This window comes from Calypte anna, chromosome 6 (assembly GCF_003957555.1).
Source record: "Calypte anna isolate BGI_N300 chromosome 6, bCalAnn1_v1.p, whole genome shotgun sequence".
NCBI lineage: Eukaryota > Metazoa > Chordata > Aves > Apodiformes > Trochilidae > Calypte > Calypte anna.
In genome coordinates, this window is record NC_044252.1 from 21,317,212 (window position 1) to 21,341,198 (window position 23,987).

The window sequence follows — 23,987 nt, forward strand, 5'->3', positions numbered from 1 at the left end:
TCTCAGACAACCGCAAGAGAAGTGTAGGGAACAGAATAAAGGTCTTTATGTGACATTCATTGACCTCACTAAAGCTTTTGACACTGTGACTAGAAAGGGTCTATGGCAAATCTTGGAACGATTAGGATGTCCCCCACAGGTTCCTCAAAATGATCATCCTGCTACATGAGGATCAGCAGGGCCAAGGCAGATATGGTGATGCACTCTCTGAATCCTTCCCAATAATCAACGGTGTAAAACAAGGCTGTGTTTTTGCACCCACTCTATTCACAATCTTCTTCAGCACAATGCTCCAAAGAGCCACGGCAGACCTTGATGAAGAAAATGGCATTTACATCCAATACGGTACGGATGGGAGCCTGTTCAACCTAAGGCGACTGAAGGCCCACACCAAGACCCTGAATCACCATGTCCCAGACTTGCTTTTTGCTGATGATGCCACCCTCATTGCTCACACAGAAGCAGCTTTGCAGTGCATAACATCCTGCTTTGCGGAAGCTGCAGATCTTTTGGGGCTGGAAGTCAACTTGAAGAAGACAGAAGTTCAGCCTGCACCACAGGAAGAGTTCCATCATCCCCACATCACCATAGGCGAATCTGAGCTTAAGTCAGTCCAGCAGTTCAGCTATCTGGGATGCATTATTTATTCAGACACCAAGATCGACAAAGAGACAGACAACAGATTAACAAAGGCATACAGAACATTTGGAAGGCTTCATAAAAGTGTCTGGAGCAATAAACACCTGAAGAAAAGTACAAAGATTAATGACTACAGAGCCATTGTACTGCCTACTCTTTTATATGGGTCTGACTCATGGGTTATCCACCACCTGCAACACCTTGAAAGCTTCCATCAGTGCTGCCTCCGTACGGCCCTAAACATCCCTTGGACTGACTATGTGACCAATGTTCCTGTCCTTGAACAAGCAAGGGTCACCAGTATTGAGGCCATGTTACTGAGGACCCAGCATGTCTCCAGGATGGAGGATCACCACCTCCCTAAGATTGTGCTCTATGGTGAACTTGCCACTGGCTGTCACAACAGACGAGCCCCAAAGAGGAGATACAAGGACTCCCTGAAACAATCCCTCAGCTTTGGCCATATTGACTGCCATCAGTGGTCCACTCAGGCCTCCAGTCAGGGGACATGGAGATACACCATCTATCGTGCTGCTGCCTCCTTTGAGAACACACGGACTATCAGTCTCGAGGAGAAAAGACAGCACAGAAAGAGCTGTGCCTTGGCTGTCCCCTCACAGGAGACTTTCTTGTGTGCCTTTTGCAACCACACTGCCCGTCCCCCGTTGGCCTTATCATCCATCAGCACGCTTGCAGCAAGCCCTTCTGAAATCTGCAGAGAGCCCTTCTGAAATCTTCGTTCACGAAGCCAGGACATGATATAGCCGGAGAAATACAGAATGGGACCCGCGAAAATACCTCTGAAACCCCCGGCTTGCAGCAACTCCCACAATCAGATGGAAGCCAGGAGCCCAAACCATGTTCACCATGGGGACCTTTGGCCTACAAAAAGCTGAGTACCAGATTCCTTGCTGTCCTGCAAAGACCTTGCTATTTGTACTATAGGAACATGTGGAAAGTCGAGTTTGGTTGAAGATTTAAAAAAGAATAGATAAAACAGTCAAAACCCAAACCTCCTCAACTTGCTCTTTGCCAGCACTAAGCCATTATATTTGCCACTTGGTGTGAGACTGTACTGACTTTAAGCTTTATTACTAATTATTATTCCTCATTTAATAATAAGCTCAATTAAAGGAGAAGCAAGATGTATTTCTTTTAATTTCAGAGCTTTTGCTTTTATCAGGAAGCAATCCAGCCTACACTCAAAGAAAAGTAAAGGCATCAACATCAGAATTTAAAGAAAAATAGGCAAGAAGGCTAGAATTTTGAGCATTCAAGCAGTCATCCTTACCATATGCACTTTTGTCTGTATATTAGAGTAAAGCCAACACAGGTCCTGAAACAGGAGGAACAATCTACTTTTTTATGCATCAGCAGAAAAGCTCATTGACTTATAGCTAGGCAAACCTCGAGAGAGCAGTGAGGTTAGGTATCATCAGGGTCCAATGAGAACTTTGTTAACTGGTAAACACACTTCAGGTATAGAACAAGATGGTTTACTGTTCACATGTTGGGCTGTTTGATGGCTAGCAATCAGAGAAAAATTTGTATTTCCATAAAAGCAGCATATATTTGATGATATGAAAGCTTCTTGTGCACTTTTTTCTTTTTTTTACACTCTCCTTTCATAGTCAAATAGTTTTTTTAAACCATTGCTAACACTTCACACACCACTATTTGCTTTAAAGATCTGAAAGGAATCCAAGGAAGATACTGCAAGTGACCATAGCACATCTGAAAAAAACCAAAAAACAAAAAACAGACAGACAAAAATACTACACCACCTAAAAGGAGAACATGTTAGAAACTACTGGAGTCTCCAAGCAAACACCTCAGCCTTGGAATTATAGCAAGGGTCCCAGCACACCTGTCAGTTGTGTGTATGAAAACCCCTTCATATGTGTGGGGAAGCTGTTCAGCTTCTCCTGGAGTAGTTTTTTTTTCCCTACAGAGCCAGAGAAACTTTCAACAACTGGTGTCAAAGCTTTCCTCTAAAGCTAAGTGAGAAGAAAACCACAGCTGAGAGCTTGACTTTAAGAAAGGAAACCATAAAAGCCCTTTTCAAAATTAGGAATGTAATTTCAAAATAAATTAAGCAAGCCCTATGATTTAGTACCTGGGCAGGAGGGACTAAGGACTGGGGACATGTGATGATGGGATCATGGTGGACATCAACAAAACCCCAACACACACCTTAGAGAGTGTAACAAAACTGCCTATTTAAGCACCATGATTTTTACCAACACTTTGCTGATAATTCAGTACAGACAAACCACTCCTCCTTCTGGCACAAGGCTGGAGGCAGGAGTCCAGCAAAGGCAGGCATGCAAGCTGTGATGAAGCAAACTTAGAGAACAGCAGTAAGGGCAACAAGGTAGGACCTGTGGGAGGGGTTGGATCCAGCCTCTGCCCAGCCATCCCCTGTGAGCCCTCAGTGGGTCACAGCCCAAGATGGTGGTTGTTCCCCTGGGGAGATACAGCTGTATTTTCATAAAGGCAATCTTTGAATTTTTAGGCACCACTGCCTCTATTTCTATGCTCTGAACTATAACTTAAGCACTGGTGATTTTGGCTGAGCTTTGAAACAGTTCCTGGAGATTGCAGCTGTAGCAATCTCACACAAACATCTGTGTTTTAGTCAAGGGTGTTCTCAGCAGACCTCCTGCAGAGCTGCATGAAACCAGCAGAGAAGGAGGAGGCAAGAGGAGACCTTAGAAATTTTCTTCCAAACACAGTTTGGAAGTTCTGATACTTTAAAAGTGACCTGTAAAACTAAGATGCAATTGCTTTGTGCTGTCTCTTTATGATACTAAAAGAGAGCTTTTAAAGGTTGTGTTGTCTGGGGTTTTTGGGGAGGCGGGTAAGAAGCTTGATTAATTCATAATTCATAGTGGTGAAGTAATTCAGTTTTCTTCTTAATTTCCTACTTAGCAATTGAGAACATCTTGAATTTTAAGTCAGAGAGGTACCATCAGGGAAAATGGTACTCCCATAAACAGTGCTAGCTGTGATCCTTCCAACAGTGTGATATCTATTAAAGTGTCTTGAGAATAACTATATTAAAAAGATCACTTTTTATTTTAATCTCTTTGCCATTTTCTTTTTATCAAGCTCTCTATTCCTACTTGCCTCTAACACTGTTTCTGAAATTACTTTTGGTTTGTACCTCTGTCCCTCTGGACATGGATGACTTTCCTAAATCTCACTCCCGGTTAAAACCTCAGTTCAGCAAGTACCCATCCCTGGGCATCTGCCAGAGCAGTTTGCAGATCTTTCAGGTCTAATACTGATCCCAACATTTGCAGGTAGTGACCTGAAGCTTTCTGCCCTTCCCTTCACAGAATCACAGATTTTCACAAAAGAGCAATCAGCAGAGCCTCCCATTTCACATGTGCTGGAGTATCAGGACTATAGCAAGTGACCCACGTGTATGCAGTGTACATATAGTTCATTGCTACTCTATGAAGGACCTGTTACTTCAGAAGGTGACCAAACATGAACCTGCAGGTTCAGAAGAGGCAACTGCCTCTTCCAATAATAAATGGAGCAACTCAAAACCCATTCTGAGCCAAAACAAACTGAGGCAATTAGCAGAAGACTTTGTAAGCTGCCTAACAAGGCTAATTAAGTTTATTTTCTGCTTCTCCAACAGCAGCAATGCATGCTTCTTTCTTGGTGCAAATCCTGTGCACTTCTGTCAAGTTACGTATTACAGAAAACAGCTTTAAAAGAATTTGAGACTATTTCTTTAAGTCTGAACGACCTCAGTTTAACAGTATAAGACTATAAGCAAGTCCTGCAGGAAAAACTTGGTATTTCTGATAATCACAGGACTGAAAGTGTTGACTAAAAATGTTCTGGGGAAAGCTTGCAGAGTGTAATACATCCTAAAGTATGGCAGATGGGAATATGGTTTGTCACTTTCAAAGGCTATTTTCATAGATTTGACAGATGCATTCAGACATATAGGGAAAAAAAATGCTAGTTTAGAGCACAAGGCTTTCAAGCTATTTACACATAAAGACTCACTATTCCTGAATAAGTGCAAGCTGCAATCTCAAGTCAAACCAACTTTTTTATTAAAAAAAATCTGCACAATTAAGCTAAACCAATGGCAACGCCCAAGTACCTTACCATTTAGCTTTTTGTTTTTAATACCAGTGTTAGTATACATGGAACACAATAGTTTGTAATGTAAGTTGAGGATCCTTAAAAAAAAAAAAAAAAAAAAAAGCCTACTCAATAGCTTGCTCTTTAACACACAAGACAAGAAAGGCAGTTTCACAGGAGAAAAGAAACATGGGTAGACAGTGTGCAACATTATAAATTTTCCTAAAGCTACAAGTCCCTGTGCATCACTCTCAAAATCATCCTAGGACTGAACACAGAGGTTGGCAGAGTTGCCTAAACTCATGTGGGTTCCATTATAGACCACTTATTATAACCTACTTTTTAGCATTCGGCATTTTGGTATAAATAATGCAAACATCAGAAGTAGTTCAACCCAAAGAACAGTTGTGAGAAAGTAAATATGGGTCTTCAACCAGAGCCAGCTGAAACATGGTGGCACTGCCAGATCTGCCCTGTGTTACTGCTCAGGAGAACAGCAGGAGAGAGTTGCTGGAGTTTTCCCCAAGTTAATCTGGAACTGAAGACATGTCCCCTCTACAGAGGGAAAGCTGGTGGCCAGAGAGAGTAAAAATGAGCAACACAAGTGCCTACTGGTGCAAGCAAGCAGCTAAGCAACCCCCTCAGCCTGGCTGGTCTCCTCTGACAGAGTGGCAGGTGCTCAGGGTGGCACAGTGCCCTTCCACCCAGCCCAGCAGGCACGGGGCTGTGCACCAGAACCAGGCCAGGGCCCACAAGTGGAGGGCCAGGGTCCCCACTAAGCTTTTATTACCACTCTTCTACCCTGACTAGTTACTAAAGTATTCAATGAATATGCCTACATGATTTTTCTCCCCCTGCTCTCCTCCCTCAAGAGACTGTTCGGCACCAGATAAATTATTTACCATAAAAGAAATTAAGGTAGCCAGTAGGGAAGAGCAAATTAAGTGCACAGGAGTTCATGAGACCAGGCTGCTACAAGACAGCATTTCAGCTTTCACGCATATTCCCTCCCCAGCTGCCGAAGCAGCTTTAATTGCCAATCCTATTTAAGACAAGAAACAAATGAAGTACAGAGTCCAAAGCTCGATTCTTCAGCCAGAATTTGCTTTTTTCTATTTTTATTCCTCCTCTGCTTCTCTCCATTTATGATAATTTGCATTTCATAACCCTGGGTGATTAGTGTGCGCATTTATAAAGTACACTAGAAACAACAGAATTGGAACCCCTTAAAAGTTTTTCACAACAAAATTTATTAGAAGAATAGTGGTTTTGAAAAGTCTAGCATCCAGTGAAAACTACCATACACAACGTTACAGCTGGGAATGTGTTTCCAAAATGACATGGTCAAATAATACAATGGAGCCATTAAATCTTACACATGCACAAGAGAATTAGCGCTTTGACATACAATGCAAAAAATAAATGGACCACATGAAATAAAAATTTAAAAGTACTTATCACATACATTAAGACACAGCTTATTTAGTCCAGTCAAAAAATCAGAACTGCATTAAAAAAATTAATGTAGTGCAATCAAACCAAAAAACCTTAATTTGTGATCATAAGTGCTCTACTACATAAAACATTGATCATAGCAAGGAACAAAAAAATTCAAATCACACAGTACAAAAAAATCTGTAAATAAATATAAACTACAGTACAAGAGAAATATTAAATTATACAATTCCGTCAAACTGTAAACAGTATATTGAAATGAGGTCCATAAGAGTAAGGGGGGGGTTCCTGTTTATTTTTCTTTCCCATGACACTTGAACTTCTAGAGGTCAGAGAGAAATGCCATTTTCCATACTCTTCAAAGACTATGGGTTACATAAATAGAAAGAGAAGACTTTTTAGATGTAAAGTGTCAAATAATAAAGCAGAGGTGTTGCTGACTTGTGACTGCCAACAGATCCCTGCAAGAGCAGAACAGCAGATTTTACTTAAACGTTTCACCTCCTCGCCAGAGCAGCGCAGAGGCCCGTCACTACAGATGTTACGTGCCAACACATTCTGAATCAGAGCTCAGCAGCATCAGAGAGGAGGCACCTGCTGAGGGTCTGGTCCTGCCAATTAGGTAGAAGTCATTACATACACTGTTATCAACTTGGACCTCTGCTGATTATCTGACAGGTTTACACGCTTGTCATACAAACACCAACTTTGGCAGAACAATTACTAATAAACTCAAAGCACTCCCGGCCCATTGGTTTCCATCACAGTGGCCAGTGCACAGAATTCTCTAAGGACATTGCATAACTAGAGTGTAGAGGTCAGACAGCCAAGGACCCGTGCTTGAGGTTAGAAGTAGTTATGGTGAGAGAGAAGCAAGAGCCACGTTAAGAAGCTGCCCCTGCGGTTCGCAGAAGCGGCTGGGAATGTATTTCGTTTTTAGCTGCGCTGGCTAGTAGTGGCATTTTAAAATATATAAGTTTAAGATAACATATATACTATATATGTATATAATATAATACATATTATATAATATACATAGGAATTTCTTACAATACATACCAGGAACCCCCACGCGATCTGCTCAGTAGTAATAACTGAATATACAGAATGCCACTATAAGTGTCTGAGGCACTGTGTGCTGGAGAGTAAATATGCAGCTTTAAAATCCGTTTGGCTGAGTTATACCTGGATACCTGAACTGAGTTTTTAAGTTGACATTCATCAAGGATGTGCTATCAGCACGTCAAAAGAAAAGCAAAACAAAAATACAAGTCACTGCTAGGTTTAAGAAGAGAGTACAAGTACCTGAATTGAGTGAGGATAGTGTGTAAACCGTCCCTGAGGGTTTTTAAACAGTGTGTGTACAAGTTGGATTCCTAAGAACATTAGTTTAAACTTACATTGCGGACTGATAAAATACCAATGTCTGACAATTTAACAAGTGGAGGTTAGAAAGAGTTATGAGCAAACACTCAAAACATATTTTATACATTTTAAAGCAGCAGTAAGCTGCTGTAAGCATACATCCCATCAGTACAAGCAACACGTGGGACTCAGATAAAGGTTTCTATTTGCAAAAAGCCCATCATATATCGATAAGTAAAGAATATTCACCTGCTAAATTAGAATGCACCTAGTTACAGACTAGCAATTCAAGATTATTTTTTTTAATCAAATACTTTTCTATACTTTGCTATTACATACTAAAATTCCTTAAGCTCACTAATGCTGGTATTCTAATCTATTTTTTTTATATGTTCCCCCTTCATTTAAGAAATATACCATTCCACAACTTAAACATTAAGATCCATTTTCAGTCCTCAGATGTAAAAAGTATGTCAATGAGTTTATATTAAAAATTTACATGGTAAAAAGGCTTGAATTTCAGCCAGAGATTTTAAATACTACTCATTCCCTGAAGGCATAAGGGAGAAAGAATCCCATTTTTCTTGTGATATAGTTTTCAAACTGAAGATCAAACAGCGGTCCAAACTGATTTTTCCATTTGGGAAACCTCCCTTTCCCTACCCATCATCCCAGATTCCAAATGTCAAGCCCTAAAATGTCCTATTGAAATGATTAGTTAAAAACATCAGGCATGTATATATACATCCCCTGCCTGAACTTCAGAATATTTTGTAGTACTAGTCTTTAACAGATTAGTATCCCAAGAGAAGGTGTAATCTGACCTGAAAAGCCGTTGAGGATCATAGATGGTATTTTTAAACTATTTCATAACCTGAAGACCAGATTTAATTAAGACTCTGGTATTGTAACAGAAAAAGTGCTGCAGTTATTTATCCCTTTTCTGGTACTTTAGAATAGGTCAGACAAGTGCTTTTTATAGGGACTGTAAAGTTTACATGTTTTCATGCAGGCATAAAAAAACATTGCCTGCAAAAATATTTGAGAAATGTAGCACCAAGTAGTTGATAAACTGTATTAGTAGTTGTAGTAGCATCTTCATTACTTCGGAGTAGGAAAAAAACCCGCAAACATTAACTTGGACTGTACTAGGTGATGACTATAGAAATTGTTTTCCAACATTAACTCATTAACTCTTTCCTGCTCCATTCAGAATGAAATTTGTGTCCTAATCCCTGCTCCATCAGGTAAGAGTTATTATTGTGAGTCCTTCTAAATTATACTTACCCATTTGGTAGAGATAAGCATAGGGTCAGAGGCAGGTATGTTTATTTTTAAGAAAGTAAATGAAATGTCCTGGACAGGCTGAAAGAAATCCTTCGTCCTAGTACTTTGCCCAGGAAAACTGATTTTGCAACTGGGCTAAGATTTTTGTGAGGATTAAATTAAGCTCTCTTAATATAAAGGTTTTCAGGACAATAGCTGAATGTAGGCAGAATTTAATAGGACATGAAGTCCTAAACTGCTGCTGTAATACTGGTATAGAGACTTGGCCCCAGTCAAAGCAAGAACAGGAGAGAGGGAGAGCAATGGACACTGGAATGCTGTAACTACTTCCAGTAATATTTCTCTAGTATATGTGGAATGCATCTCCAGTTCATTTTGAGTACACAATATCTCTCTGCTTAATGATCATCACATTAGATCATGTTTATACACTAGATAATTAAAAATTAACAACTGTAGCAGTTACTGTATTTGCTACATCCAAAACAACTGCATATAACTAGCAGCACAGATTTTCAGGCTTCTGAAGGTTCTAATTATGGATGGAGCTTTTTAAGCAACTCAAGATCAAGTGGAAACCTTTTAATACCAAGACAAGTCTCAATTTTTTTTAGGTAAAGCTTTTTAAAACATTAGTCAATATTATCTACTGGTGCCAAGAAAAAAAGCAACACTGACTTAGTGATGCAATATTTGTTTCCAACACATTTTTGGGGAAAAAAGCCTAGAAGTATCTGATCCTGGTGAAAATGAGGGAAACAACCCTTCCCATTCTACCTCTAAGATCTGGCAGAGAACTTAAGATACTTAAATTATTGTGATAAAGCTTTCCGTTCAGCTTAATAAGCTTGCCTTCATAAAAGTTTGAACTGCAACACGTGTATGCATCCTTACACTGAAGAGTTAATTTTGTCTTCACTTAAGAAAGAGCTCTTCACATTACTGATGTAGCCACACTATTTTTGAGAAAAAAGGGAACAGCAGAGTGTTCCCTTCACTCCTTGGACACAATGTTTTTCTCCTAAGACTCAAGGACATCTTAAGAGCATCACTTCAAAGTAAACTGGAAAGAAACACGTGATAATTCCAGTTTGGCTTGTACAACAATCGTTGCAGACGATATAAAAAAGCAATTCAATCAGAACTAAAAAGTTGTTCTAATCTATACAAAGCTTACAAGCTTAGTCAACCCTGAAGCCCCTGAATCATTGCACCAGTTCCTGTGAATTTCCAGGGGAAGGCAATGTACTTTCAGGTAGACATGAAAGAAATATTTAGACTCAAATGTCAGCCTGCCACAAGACAAAGCACAGACTATTCCTTGTCAGCTCTCAACTGATCTAAACACACATGTAGTTGCCTCCCATGTTTAGGAATATCCTTGAGCACTAGGTAAGTACAAAAAAGGTGCTAGGAGTTGCTTGAGAACACAGAAGCTGGATGTGTTCCCTTTATGAACACATCCCACCCACTATCCTACCTGTACACCTGCATTTGCTCAATATAATTCCTTTTCCAATTGCCATGAAAATTCAAAGTTAGACTTCAGGTCTAGCAATACTGTGGTAATGCAAGCATCACATTACAAATTCTGCAACCAGAAGAAAGTAAAGGCAAAACTGTATTGTTTATGCAGCAACTTCTCCTGCAAAACTGGGAAAAATGAGAAATTCTAAAGGAAATTGCCTTGAGCTGTTAAAAAAAAAAATAACAAAACAACAGGACCAAAACAAAAAAATCCATGACAGGGAATGACTGAAATAAAATACCTTTTGACAGAAGTAAAAACAAGTCCAGATACATGTCCCTACAGTATCTATGTGGGAATGTTCAACTCTATAGCTGTACTCAAGCATTACAGCCACAATAATGCATAATGCCTACAACACTGTGGAATGAGGATCCAGCTGGCTGAAAGTGAGGTAATAGTTTGTAATAGGTCAGACTTCTGAAAAAGCACTTTTACATCTTACAAGTCCAAATAAAATTTTAAAAAGGACACATTTCATACATGTTGGGCTTTCTCACCAGAACTGTACGATAATTTACTCCACACCAGGACCCCTACCACACTAAGCCTTACTCATCTTCAATTATATGCTGCAGCAAAGATTTACCAAGCAACACCTAAACTTCAGTACAATATGAAACTTGATTCTTCAAACTTTATACACACAAAATATAAAATTACTTTTCTATGATGGGGTAAGGGAGAGGGATTCTCCTTCATGATACTTGGACTGAAAAACCAGTTTTCAGAGACTGCCACAAATATTATTCACAGTTTCTTGCTGTCAGGCTTTTCCAGCTACATCAACGTAGTACACAACAATACTGTTAAGTCCAATAACTACAGCAGATGGACATTCTCAAGATAAGAGAGAACTAGCGACGAAAAATACCCAAAAGGCCTCCTCCCAACAACATCTCGATTTTTACAGAGTTGCAGTTTGTCTATGTTACACGTTAATGCGATCTCAAAAAAGCAGCAGGATAAAGATTTTAAACCTTCTCTCCTGCCCAAGTCATCCAAGTAACATAAGCATCCACTTACTAGAAATAACATGAGAAACAAGGCTTTTGTTACAAAGACAGCAGTGAACCACACCTTCCCACACCAAAATATGGTCAGCCAGGGATTCTGGCCATGCAAACTGCTGGTCAGCAGAAAATTAAGCATGCTAATGGACAAACATTAGTTCCAATCATATATTTAAAATGATCCCAAAACCTACTAGTTAGCTACACTGAAAGCGCCTGTAAAAAAATATGTAGTGAAAAATGAAACAAAAGGTCAGTGATCACTGCAGCACTCAGAGTGATACTAGTCTTACGTGATGAATCACCTCAGAGAAAATACATTAGATGGGACTTTGAAACAAAAAGTTAACATTAAAAGGTGCACCTGAATATTACAGACTAAATTTACAAAACCTACAATAAGGTAAAATATATATCTTTTGAATATTCAGCAGCTTTTTTTTAAATTTGTTTTTATTTTTTGAGAGGCTCATGAAATTTTAAAAAGGGACCACTAACTAATCTCAACCATGCTTCACAAAACAATAATGGCTATTTTATATTGCAGTTACCAATGTAATGCAATTAGTGCTTAAAAAATAATCTACAATTTTTTCTTTTTTTTTCCTTTTTAAACAGAGACCTTTGGAGGAAATACAGTTGTTCAAAAGCTTCTTGAAAGAGTACCTGAATATTAAGTTATCACAGATCAAGTGTTGTGTTTAAAAGCTTTGCAGACATGAGTATTACAATCTTCAGGTCTCAGGATATTTAAACTGAGAAAGTTACGTGTTTGGTTTGTTGTTGTTTTTTTTGTTTTGTTTCTTTTTAAATCCACTTCCTAACAAAAGCAAATAAAGAGTACTCAACTTCTCACTATCTATTTACAATTCTTAGCCTACAGTCTGAAATGACAAGACAAATTCTCTTAAAACTGCAGCATTAAAGGGTAGGCACACCATTCTTCTGCTGCACGATTGTCACCCACTTAAACATACACATACAAAATATTTAGGTTAGTAAAATGAGCACTCCACATACACTACAGTGACAAGCTTTAGAAAACTCAACTCATGTTGCTTAAATAAAGACAACTGCAAAAGGTTAAACCTCTCAACAGTAAAACTGGGTTACTCTTTTTTTGTTTTTAAACTTGCAGCAAACTTTCTACCATAACCTCCAACAGCAGATGAAACCACACGTTTAACTGCACCTTTATTGCAATAACCAGCTAAACTGGAACGTATTGCAGAGTTTATATATACTGCTACTGAGCCTAAACTGCTTTAAATGCCCAGATGATAACTAGAAAGCTATGAGGAACCAGGAGTTTGAGTAATAAAACATATTAAGTAAACAAAAACAAAAGTATGCTTCGGGCTGAATGCCCAGCCCATTTCAAGAATGAGCAGTGCATTATTTAAAACAACAGCAATGGTGTGCCTAACCTTTGAAAATATGAAGTTGCTGGGGGGGGAGGGGAGACTAATGGGATCAACTGTTCCAGAAGTAATTCAGCATCCCTAGGGTTATCTAGACCACCCTCCCATGAACTTTGAGAAACCACTTTCAGTCACCGACATCACTTAATGCTCTCACACAAAACTGATGTTTCTTTTGGTTGTGCAAATGGGGAAAAAAAAAAAAGTAATTCTATCTACCTTTTGTACAGCTTAAGATCAAATTGTTTCTACCTGAAGAACCAGCAATTGCGATTTGGTCATATTCTGGTAAACCCAGTAAGGTCCATCTAGTTACTGACCACTCCTGCAAAAAGTATCAAAGGTAAAAGTTCTGTACAAAACTTATACTGGGTCTCCATATAATGAAAACTGTATCATATTGAAAAAAAAAATCTGGATTTGTGGTTTATGGAGTGCTTTCACGGTGTTTGAATGCTTCTTCTAGCATGTGCTAGACCACTATCAAAACAGTTTAAATAAAAACAACAAAAAAGCAGGACTTTGATTAATTCCTGCTACTGGCAACTGTAATATTAAAAAGGAAACACTCATTCACTGAGTGTTCGACCCTGACAGTATTACAGATAGATATGATGCAGAGCCTGAAATAGATCAGGCTACCAGTGTTCTACTTCTTCCCTGAACATTAACAAGCTCCTTCACTAATGTGGATATTTGGGCAGACTACTGAGGTTGTAACATTTGAGATCACCGTTTCATGGGCTTTTTTTTTTTGTTTTTTGTTTTTTCTGTTTTGCAATATCACAGTAGTTTGTTACACAAATCCCCCTTCCCCAGATTAGAGTCATTTCAACTAGTTATTGGAACCACATAGTTTAGTAAACTCAGAATCAAGTCTTTAAAAACCATAAAGGTCACAAAGAACCATAGTTCTGCTATAATGAGGCATACCTAACATCATTTAGTGTACCCTGACTGCTCCTGACTGTGAGAAGCTTGTCTTCCATGAGATAAGGCTACATCCTCAAGCAGGTGAGTCTAAATATCACCCTTGAAAATATTGAACAAAATTACAGTGAAGGTAGTGTTACAAATAATTAACTGACATATTCTGAAGGTAGTGTATGTAAGTTTTCCCTCCCCTCCAGGTGAGCACTAAGCAGACAGCAAATGGTAAGTATGTTCTAATTTACAAAGAAAATTGGAGAGCCTAATTAGACCCAATTGATTATCCATCTAATAAACAAATCTCTGAGTTCAAGAGAGGTACCATTCCTAAATAACTTGATTTAGCTTAGATCTTTCAATCAACTGGATCATAGAAAAGAAGGGGGAAAAGATTTCTGAAACATTTTGAAGAATGTCAGTCTGATTCTCATTAAAAAAGAATTTTAAAAGCCTGGTTTTAAAGAGAGTATCAATTTAACAAAGTGGACAAATTTCTACAAAGGCAGGCATGAAAAATCCAATACCAGAAGTTCAGGTAGGTCCTACAGGCAAGATGTCCACTTCCACAGATCTGCATTCTTTGTGAGGTAACTCAGCTCTCTATTACAGAGAAACAAGCAAAAGGCAAAAGAGAAAAGAAAGAAAAGAGAAAGAAGAAGAAGAAAAAAAAAAAAAAAAAAAAAAAAAGAGGGTTCCTTGGCAGGTGAAGGAGGGAAACTGCACCATACCAGGCTAGAAAAATTTACAGATGTGACATTCAGAGCACACCTTTCACCTGTGTCCACACAAGTCTGTACTAAACTGCAACAAAAGATCATTGCAGTAAATGGGAGAATCAGGTGTGCTCAGTGGTGGTTGAACTATGCAGTAGTGCTCACCCAGTTTGCAAAGTAATTGGCACTCTACAACATCCCTACTCATCTTTCAATTCATTCGCACTTTGTGCTGCTTCTCCCTGGGGATCTAATTCAATCTTTACTGAAACATCCTGCCCCTCCGACCTCATTAATTTCATTTTTTTCTTTGGAGGGTTTTTCAAAGTGCCCAGCCTCTCTTTAACTTTGTACTCCAGTGTACTGTGGGGAATCCCATAAATACTCTGAGCTTTGGAAACACTCATTTTCCCACTCATAACCACGGAGATTGCTTCCTCCAGTATCTCACTGTTGTACTGTCTGTATCTCCCTCTTTTCTTCCTAGGTTGCTTGGAGCCAGGATCTCCCTCTTGATCTGAGGTGGGATATGGCTGTCCAGAGGTAGACTGCTCAGCATCTGAGCCCCAGGAATCTGGTCCAGCATCCAGCAAACTTCTCCTGTTTTGTTTTGGAAGGATAGCCCTTAACTTTTTGCTAAGCGCGCTCTCCGTTTGTGAACCCATTACCAAAGAGCTATAGCTGTACTGGTCACCAGTGCGGGACTCCCATGAAAGGTCCATGCCTCGAACTTGTGGTATCTTTAAATCCACAGGAGACGAATGGCTCACGTCCTTTTTCCCATCCTGCTTAGTTTGAAGTGCCATTTTTTGAAAGGCAGAGTTTTCTGTAAGAAAAGGAAGGTCACTGATGTTGCTGAGTGCACCATTTCCCCTGAATTTCATGCGGCTGAAATTGAATTCGTAGTGTGGTTTTGCCCAAGAAGCCTCCCTGGATAATATTAAGTGCTGTCCATGATTCTGTAGTCCAGATGGCCCATGGCTGGCAGCTGTAGAAAACTGGTTTCTGCTCAGCAGTTCTTCACTAATCTGGAGTGATCGAGCCAGTGGTACTTTAAGAGATGTGGAGTGGCCATAACCTTCCCTGGTTCCATCCTGCAAGCTTCTTGGAGGTACCCCATCACCACTCTGTAGTCCCTCTGGATGGTGCTGGCTGGGTCTCCCAGGTCGCCTAATTGGATGGAAGGAAACTGATGTGAGCAGGACTTGCACAGGTAGGGAGGGATGGGTGAGGGGGCCACTCCTTTATTAGAAGGCCTTGCTTGGGTAACATCACTTTTGTGTTATTTATTTTTCTCTAATTTTTTTTTTTTTTTTTTTTTTTTTAAGTCTCAGCATCAGTCAGTTTTAAAACTTGTTCGCAAAAAAAGAGAAGCTTTTTGGGCAAAGAAAAATGAAACCTGTTGGCTGGTCTCTGGTTGGGTTCACAAATTCTCGGAGTAGAAAAGACTTCGCGCAAGCGTCTGGAAATAGCACCTTAATTACAAAGTAGTAATCGATCGCCTTAGATCTACAAACTGTGTTACTAGTGTGACGTTACCACTAAACAAGTACAGTAATAAAAGAGTAAGCCAAAGTGCAAGATATTCAACATGCAAATATGACTGCCACCTGCAGTATCTAATCATAGGTGGAAACCTTGGGTGAGGTTCAGTTACATCGTACTGAAGAATTGCTGCTCAGGATGAAAAAAAAAACAAACCAAAAAACCTCAACTTTCATTAAGCACCAAATATGAAAGCACTGCATTACACCAGACTTACCAAATTGCTCTCTTAACAACTAACTGCATATACATGCCCCTGATTCTCATTTGATACACAGCATGGCTAGGAAAAAAGATAAGCTAAGTTCCAACTGTCATCCAGATCAAGGATTGATAGCAGAGAAAGTGGTCTGTATTACTACCTTTACTAACAGCTGTTCTTTCTATGACAAATAGTACTACTATTGCAGATAAATAAGTGTATTTTATTATTTTGCTTGCTGAGTCCCCTATGGGAACAAAGTTACATTAGTTTCAGAGTCCATTCCCAAACTTTTCCTGTCCAACATACAGATCAATGAAGAGACTATTTTAATGCTCTAGGACTTACACTCATGTAAAGCCCTCTAGCTAAGCCAGCATTATTTAAGAACAGGATATGTACTGCTGACAAGCTACATTATTCTATTTAACATTATACTGGGACTAAAAAAAAGCTTTAGAGAAAAAGACATCCACTGCACGGACCTGGCATGTAAAGTACACAGTGCTCAATACAGGTGCTACCAGCTCCTCTCCAGGATGCACTGGGTCACAGTTGAAGTGGGTAACAAGAGTCAACAAGGATTCAGAAGAAAACCCAAAGATATTAATGAAAGTTTACTATTCAAGAAGTCTCAAACAATGTGCATTGTCAGCCCTTTCTACAGTATGTATAAGCATAAGAACGTGCACCAGAGAGTCTATGCCTAACTAAAGGTTACACTGGCAGCTAACTAGGCCAGAGGGTCACACCTGAGTTCATTGATGCTGAACAGTCTGCAGTCACCCTCCTTTACCACACACCTGTACAAGTAACCACAGGTGCAAGTATGCTGCATCCTCTCTTGAACCTTCAGGCCAGTGCCAGATACTGGCCCTGTCATCCCTGTATGTTGGACTTTGGCCCTCACTTGATACACAAAGGAACAAAACCACACACAGCGCCGGTGGCTTCTGCTGAAAACAAAGCTGGAAGTAACCTGTTCAGAATTAAAAGAGAAGAGCTGGGAGAGATTTATGCTTCTGAATTGTGAAAAAGTATTAAGATTGACTTTTAAGCAATAATTGAAGTACTTTATTAATAGAAAGATTAAATGGAAAAAGTAATCTTGAAGGGAGAAATCAGAGACAGTAATATTTTTCCAAAGAGAAATGCAATAATTAAATCAGTTGTTAGCAGCACATGGGATTGGTGGTGGGTTGTTAGTTTAAAATTTCAAGTTTTTCAAAGGCTATTGTAGAGCTAAATCCAGTAAATAAGTAGCAGTCTAAACCATGTACTGCTTTTGTACTTCACTTTCACTTCAAGATAAAATTCTTCCGTCAACTCCCAAAATCCCTTACTCCCAGTCAGCCTCTGCACTACAATTAAATCAATCCTAGCTAAGAATAAAAGGGCTTCCTAAGAATAAAGGGTTTCTAAATGTATGCAAACAGTGTCCATTAAAAATATGAAACATAAAAGAATTTTTTTATATAGCATTCTTTCATACCTTGAACTAATTAAGGCAAGAGTAGTATACAGCATTTTTTTTTAAATCTTGTTTGATGCTACAGTACAATCGCAAATCCAGAAAGCCATATTCAAAGTTTTCTGAACTACCGGACCAGCCTCCACCTTTTCTTAAATCATAGTTTATGGTAGGAAGTATTAACAAAGAGCATGCAGGGATTTAAACCTAATACAGGTTGGACCATCACCCAAATCATTGCTGCCCCTAAAATACATTTTCCTGTTAGCTAACTTTCCTCTAAGTGAAATTAAATCTAAGTTATATTTAGCTGATCTTGCATCTCCATGGACATCACTTCTCATTAAACCCAAGAAGCAGGTAATGGAAAGATCTTTGGCTAGGTACTAAATGTGCCAAAATAACATACATTAGAATTCTTAACTGCAAATTAAATCTCTGTTTGCAACAACTCTTATTTGGCAGGTGGGGTGAAGGTATTTGCCAAAGGTACATGTTGAAAAACACATTACTCCAAAGGGTTAACACCAAAAATTAAGTTAACATTTACAGGAGGTAAGCACATATTTTTAGTAAAAAACAGTTTTAGAAGGTCATAGAAAGTTGCTTTCTCTTACCCATTTCCTGGAGTACTGGAACACCCTGGAGAATGACTCAGAGAAGTGCTGCCAGCACAAGGACTCTTCTTAGTGGATAAATCAAGAACACCTTCTGCAGAGACAAAAGAATGACTTCAGGGTTTGAAAACATAGTATCAGCAACTTTGTATCTTGACAAAAAAAAGCGTTTGGGGCTGAAGTCATACATTTTCTATCTTATTTGCACACAGCATTTTCTATAATTTTGTTTTTAAATAAACTAAGGCTTTGATTTGCTTGCAGTTTGGCTCACAAGTGACTTCAACATAGTCCTCAAGAGTCAGAAGAAAATTTGGCAAAATTAAAAGTGCTCTTGTTACTAGGGACATAGAAGATGATTTACAAATGACATTTCAGGACATAACACAGCCCATTGCATAACTAATGCTCATCAGTCCCAAAATGAGAATCTTCAAATTCCTGAGATAGTGCCCCAATAAAAGAGGGACTTTAAGCCAGCATTTGATTTTTTTTTTTAATCCAAAACTCTAAGAAAATTAATTGATAATTTCATACTGAAAATTTACTTTTCAATAAACACACCCACATTAATGTGAGACTCCTGTTCACCTGGCAGGTGGACATCCTTCATCCTTTTATCCATTTTTTAAATGGGTCCCTACTGGCAAAGCTGCTGCCTTTCCCTCTCTATTGTGCCATTTTATTTCAGCTCTTCAGTATACCAATTTTTTCTCCTGCTAGATTGCGTCTTCTGTTCCCACTAATGAAACTTCCTCACACTCACCTATGTTCCTCTACAAGCCCTTAAGTAAATTCTGCATTTCTAGGCAACAAAGAAAGGACTGCTTTTTTTGCTAGAAAAATCCTTTTCCCACTGCACTTAAGTTGGAATTCTGGTCATTTTAACAAGGGCAACATTTTCATAGAAGCAGAACAGCCATCTGAAATTCCTGGAAGCTTTGAAACAAGGAATTTATGAAGCAAAGATAAACGAAACCTGTTGGCAAGGTAAACTAGAGACATTTCAGAACTCCTCACTCATTTAATCTACTCAAGTAAATACCACCCAAGACAAGAACAATGTACGACAGCTTTCTGATTGCTTGAAATTCTCATTTGACATATGGGGAAAAAAAGCATGATAAACAGTGAACTAGAATTAACTTACAGAAAGCTGTTCCACCTACTGCATTTGGGAACACACCATAACCCAAACTTAAGCAGATAATTCAATCTTCCTTTGAAAATCACTTAGGCAGCCACAGGATAGAGACTGGATCAAGCAGCAGCTCCTTTTCAAGAGGCTGTACAGAACAGCACAGGCTGCTATCAGAGGCACTTGCATCCACTCTTCGTCTATCAGAAGGGTTGTTATGACCTATAAGTATTGGAGGGCAAGCAGGGCCAGCCTCATACTCCCAACAACCAGCTGGGTTCCCCCCAACATGCTCCAGCAGAACATGCTACAACAGAAACACAACAGAGCACCGCCAGCAGCCTTTAAGACTGCCTCTGAAATCTCTCACTAGCAAGTTTGGCAAAACCTCTTCCAATTACATTAAATGTAAATTGGAAAAAGAAATTACATCAACAAACAGATTATTGTATAAGTTAACATGCAAATTTAATTCCATAACAAGCATAATGAACATTTTACATTATCTTACAGCTTTTTCACCAAATGGTAGCTAAAGAACATTTCTTGTGTATTCTTTCCTTTACACCATACAATAATCCAACTTAAAAAAAATAAATGGAAGTAAAACTGATTCTCTCCCTCTCTTTCAGCTAAAAGCTTCACAATGAGAACAGTTTAACATTTATAAACATATATGCAGAAGTCACTCATGGAATACATTTATAATAAAATTATCTAGAAAGCAATGTCTGTCAGCTAAACGTAAATGTCCTCACTTCAAGAGAAACACCATACAACCTTTCACTGCCGTTTTGTAACTGAAGTGTGGCAACAGCTTTGCATAAGTGCAGTTAAGTGTCCAGATGCCCAAGCTGCATATTATTGGATACATAAAATTAACATTTTTACAAAAGGCTTTATAAACATAAGTTCAAAGAAAAAAGGGATCCTTATAATTCTGTACTAGCTACAGAGCTGTTGTTTTTTGACTTTTTTTTTCTTCCTTTTTTTATTAAGGCACCTTCTCCACTTGAAGGTGGATAGCCTACTCCGTATCTGGTAGAATACTTTCAGACACTAAAACATTTCTAAAGAAGGGTAAACGGGACTAATTTTAATCCCATAAGTAGGATGCACTTACGATAACCTCTATTCAACAGTTTCAGGAAAACACATTCACATACTATAATCACTAATTGAATTTGCTTGTTAAAACATTTTTATGGGAAACAAGGTTTTCAAATTAAAACAAGCTCTGCAACACTGTTACAAGTTATTCAATCTGTGCTCTGCAGAACAAATCTATTTTTAAGGTAGAAGAGAGACAAATGCATAAATCTGGAAGTTTTATACAGATCATGGGTACCATTTTTGCAGCCTTCACAAAGCAATTTATTACAGGTTTTTAAAAGATACTGTATTCACATTATGACCAGAAAGAAAATAAATCAGTCATTCAGTTAGACTATGTACTCATCTTCAGAAAGGAGACAACATTATGGTTTTCATGACCACCAGAACTTGTCCTACCAGCAAGTGTAGTATCTGTTTTGGCAGACTGTTTCTTGCAGCTCCCAGCAGGAACAGCACACTTGTACCCAGAGTTTGGAGCATGTCCATCCCCTCTGCCCTTCAGAAAAATCACTCATGTCTATGGTCTTTCAATATCTCTTCTCTCCCTGCCACATCTAGCTAGTCACTATTTTACTGTGAAAACATTTGTTTTTCCACTTTGCATTTTATATATGTAAATTTCTAATTTTCCAGTTTTGGATCAAGAATGCCACTAATGGATTGCCATAGGATACAAGACACTGAGAAGAGTCCTACCTTGTTCACTAGGTTCTGACTGAGACTTTCTGACAGTAAGGTCCAGAGGTGAGTCTTGGTCAGCCATGAGAAGTTTGCTGAGCACAGGGTTCTGAGCAGTTGCAGCCGTGGGAGAGGAGGCGACCAGAGATGCTTTCAGCAGGCTTTGGTTCTTTGTGCTATTGGGCTGGCTGGAGTCCTGAGTAGAGCTATTTTTTGAGGTATATTCAGCAGCAAACTGTCGGATCATTCGCTGCATGATCTCACGGGCCACTAGGGGAATATTTGGGTCAGAGACCCTTGGACTGTCTGTAAATATTAGAGATTTAAAAAAAAAAAAAAGTACTTTAAATAAAACAGCTCTTGTATTAAGTCATTGTTTATACATACAAAAAAGGAAAGTAATAATAATAAAAAAGCCAAGGTTAAAGTAATTTCTGTAGAAAATGTGCGAAGCATTGGCGATTCTGGTATAACCTTCCCAAAATAACAGTTTCCTTCAGATATATATATACCATCTCTTCTTTTGTTTTCAAATACAGAAGTATTTGATCAGATCTTAAAAGGTGTGGAAATCGAAAGGAGAGCTAGACTCATAGAAAAGTACCAAGTAATGAGGATTGTTTTAAAAAAAAATTGAACAGGTTATTCAGTGGAAGAATTTATTTACTTACCTGCCACTACAGAAGGGGAGAAGGTTGATTAGAGTTGCACCAGTCCCTTACAAACTTACTGGGAAATACAAGTCCTATAGAGTTCTGATTCTTCAAAATAATTCACATAAAGCTCACACTTTCAAGTACCTTCCATTCTGTCTATTCTTTTTGACATTTCTATCACTATAATCAGTGCAGCACCAGGTATTATCCAAACAGCTTTCACATATAGACAAAAAACAAGATGTGTCATATGCAAAGTAATTCTATTTATAGATGAGCTGATAAATGAGTAAGAAACGGGAAAAGGAACAGGTTGATATTCCAATTTATTTATATGACACAGTGCATAAACACCTCAGTATTTGGGAATGTGGACAACCCAAAAATACACTGGCAAAAATAACTCATAGTAACTTATGATATCCAAGAAAGTCTGTAACTCCTAAATCAGCTAAGTTCTGCCATCTCACCTCAAACTCTGTGTTCTCTGGCCAAATCAGATTTTTTTTAAAGAACCAAAAACACAACCAAAACCATCCCACAACTCCAGAAATAGCTCAAAAGGTTTTATTTTCTATTTCTGAAGAAGCATTCAGAGAAAACTGTAAAGTAGAAGACAAATCATATCTTTAAAAGCAGCTCTTAAAACCAAATAATAGTAAAGTCCTCTTAAAAAAAAATTGCCCAGGTTAAAGGTAATCTACTGGGAACACACTATTACAAGTATTACCAAGACCTTCTTTGGTACGTTTCAGCATTTGATTTGCATTTTACCACCATTTTTGACAAAAAAGCATCAATTCAACAAATCAGTTTTAGAGTATCTGTAAAGGATGATCCATGTCAAGGTTTGAGAATATAGCTGCCCACAAATCAGAGTAGCAGCATGCAGCTATTGTGTTTCTTGATGAGAAACTGTATCAAGCTTTAAAGACTTAATCAAGCCAGAATTCCTTCCTTTTAAGTAAAGCTTTCTAAATAAGAACTTCTATAGTCAATATATATATTTTTCTAGGGGTACAGTAGCTGAACTTCTGAGACATTTACATAAATCCTTAACCATTTTATTCTAAAGTCTGCAGGACATTTTATTGTTGCTAAGAACAAGACCCTAGAGTTTTAAGAAAGCACTAAGAGAAAAGCCAAACTTAAACTTTGGTACATTTATATTCTCACTTTTTTCCGAAATGGTCCATAAGGACATGAGTCTGGAGGCTTTTTTCTGCTACTGTGACATTTCTTCTATTTTCTAAGCTCTTTAGTATAATCTGCTGAAGGACAGGTGAAAAGCTCTAGGAAAGCCTAGAGGGGGACAAACCAATGGCAAGATCACACTGATGCCAACTATTTGGGGCATGTGCTTGTGGTGTATACAAGTGTGGCTGGCAGAAATGCAGAGCTCTGCTTTCTGATGAATAATGCCTTTACTGTGCACTCATGGTCATATGTACAATACAGTAATGCTTAGAGTTGAACACACATCCAAATTTAGGGAGGAAATTATATATATGCCTACTGACATGCATCCCTAATCTGCAACTTCAAAGAATCAGCAGAGTGACTACTGAGAGGTTTCTAATGCTGCTCAAACTAAACTCTAATTCAGGACACAAAACTCAAATTTCAGCCACTCGAGTAGCTACACATTAAAGGCTTCTTGCTTAATATAAAGATTGAAGGCTAAGGATTAAATAAATGGCAAAGCAAGTGCAAAATATTTTCTGGTGCCTCTGCAGCATCCCTTGAAATCAACCAGAAATTTTTTTTTACCTCAAATGTCTAGGGTTTTGGGATAATGCAAACAAAAAAAAACCAAACCAAACACCAAACCAAATAAAAAAACAAATCAAACAAAAACCCAAACCAAATGAAATCACTAAAATTAACTGCAAAGAGATCCTCAGAGAAGAAAAATACAGTAAATATTTATCAGAAACAAATAGTCTAAAGCAGTACCTCTGACCTTTAAAACCTTAATACCATTTGTTTTGTGTTTCATCTATATTGAAATCTTAGAACACAGCATCAAATAAAAAAAGTATAATTTCACTACACCATCAAAAGAAGGTCCTATCCTGCCACGAGGCAGAGGTAACAGACAGC

The 23,987-nt window shown here is 38.4% G+C and overlaps 1 protein-coding gene across 1 annotated transcript in view; it reads right to left on the minus strand.

Annotated features, from left to right (window-relative positions):
- Positions 1 to 14,457: 14,457 nt before the first annotated feature.
- LCOR (ligand dependent nuclear receptor corepressor) overlaps positions 14,458 to 23,987 on the minus strand; it is a 52,535-nt gene continuing 43,005 nt past the window's right edge. The window contains exons 8-10 of the mRNA XM_030453316.1: positions 21,247 to 21,534; positions 18,297 to 18,390; positions 14,458 to 15,631 (exon numbers count right to left, since the gene is read on the minus strand). Coding sequence (XP_030309176.1) covers positions 14,662 to 15,631; positions 18,297 to 18,390; positions 21,247 to 21,484 — 1,302 coding nt within the window. The 5' untranslated portion in view covers positions 21,485 to 21,534 and the 3' untranslated portion in view covers positions 14,458 to 14,661. The remainder of the gene's footprint in view (positions 15,632 to 18,296; positions 18,391 to 21,246; positions 21,535 to 23,987) is intronic.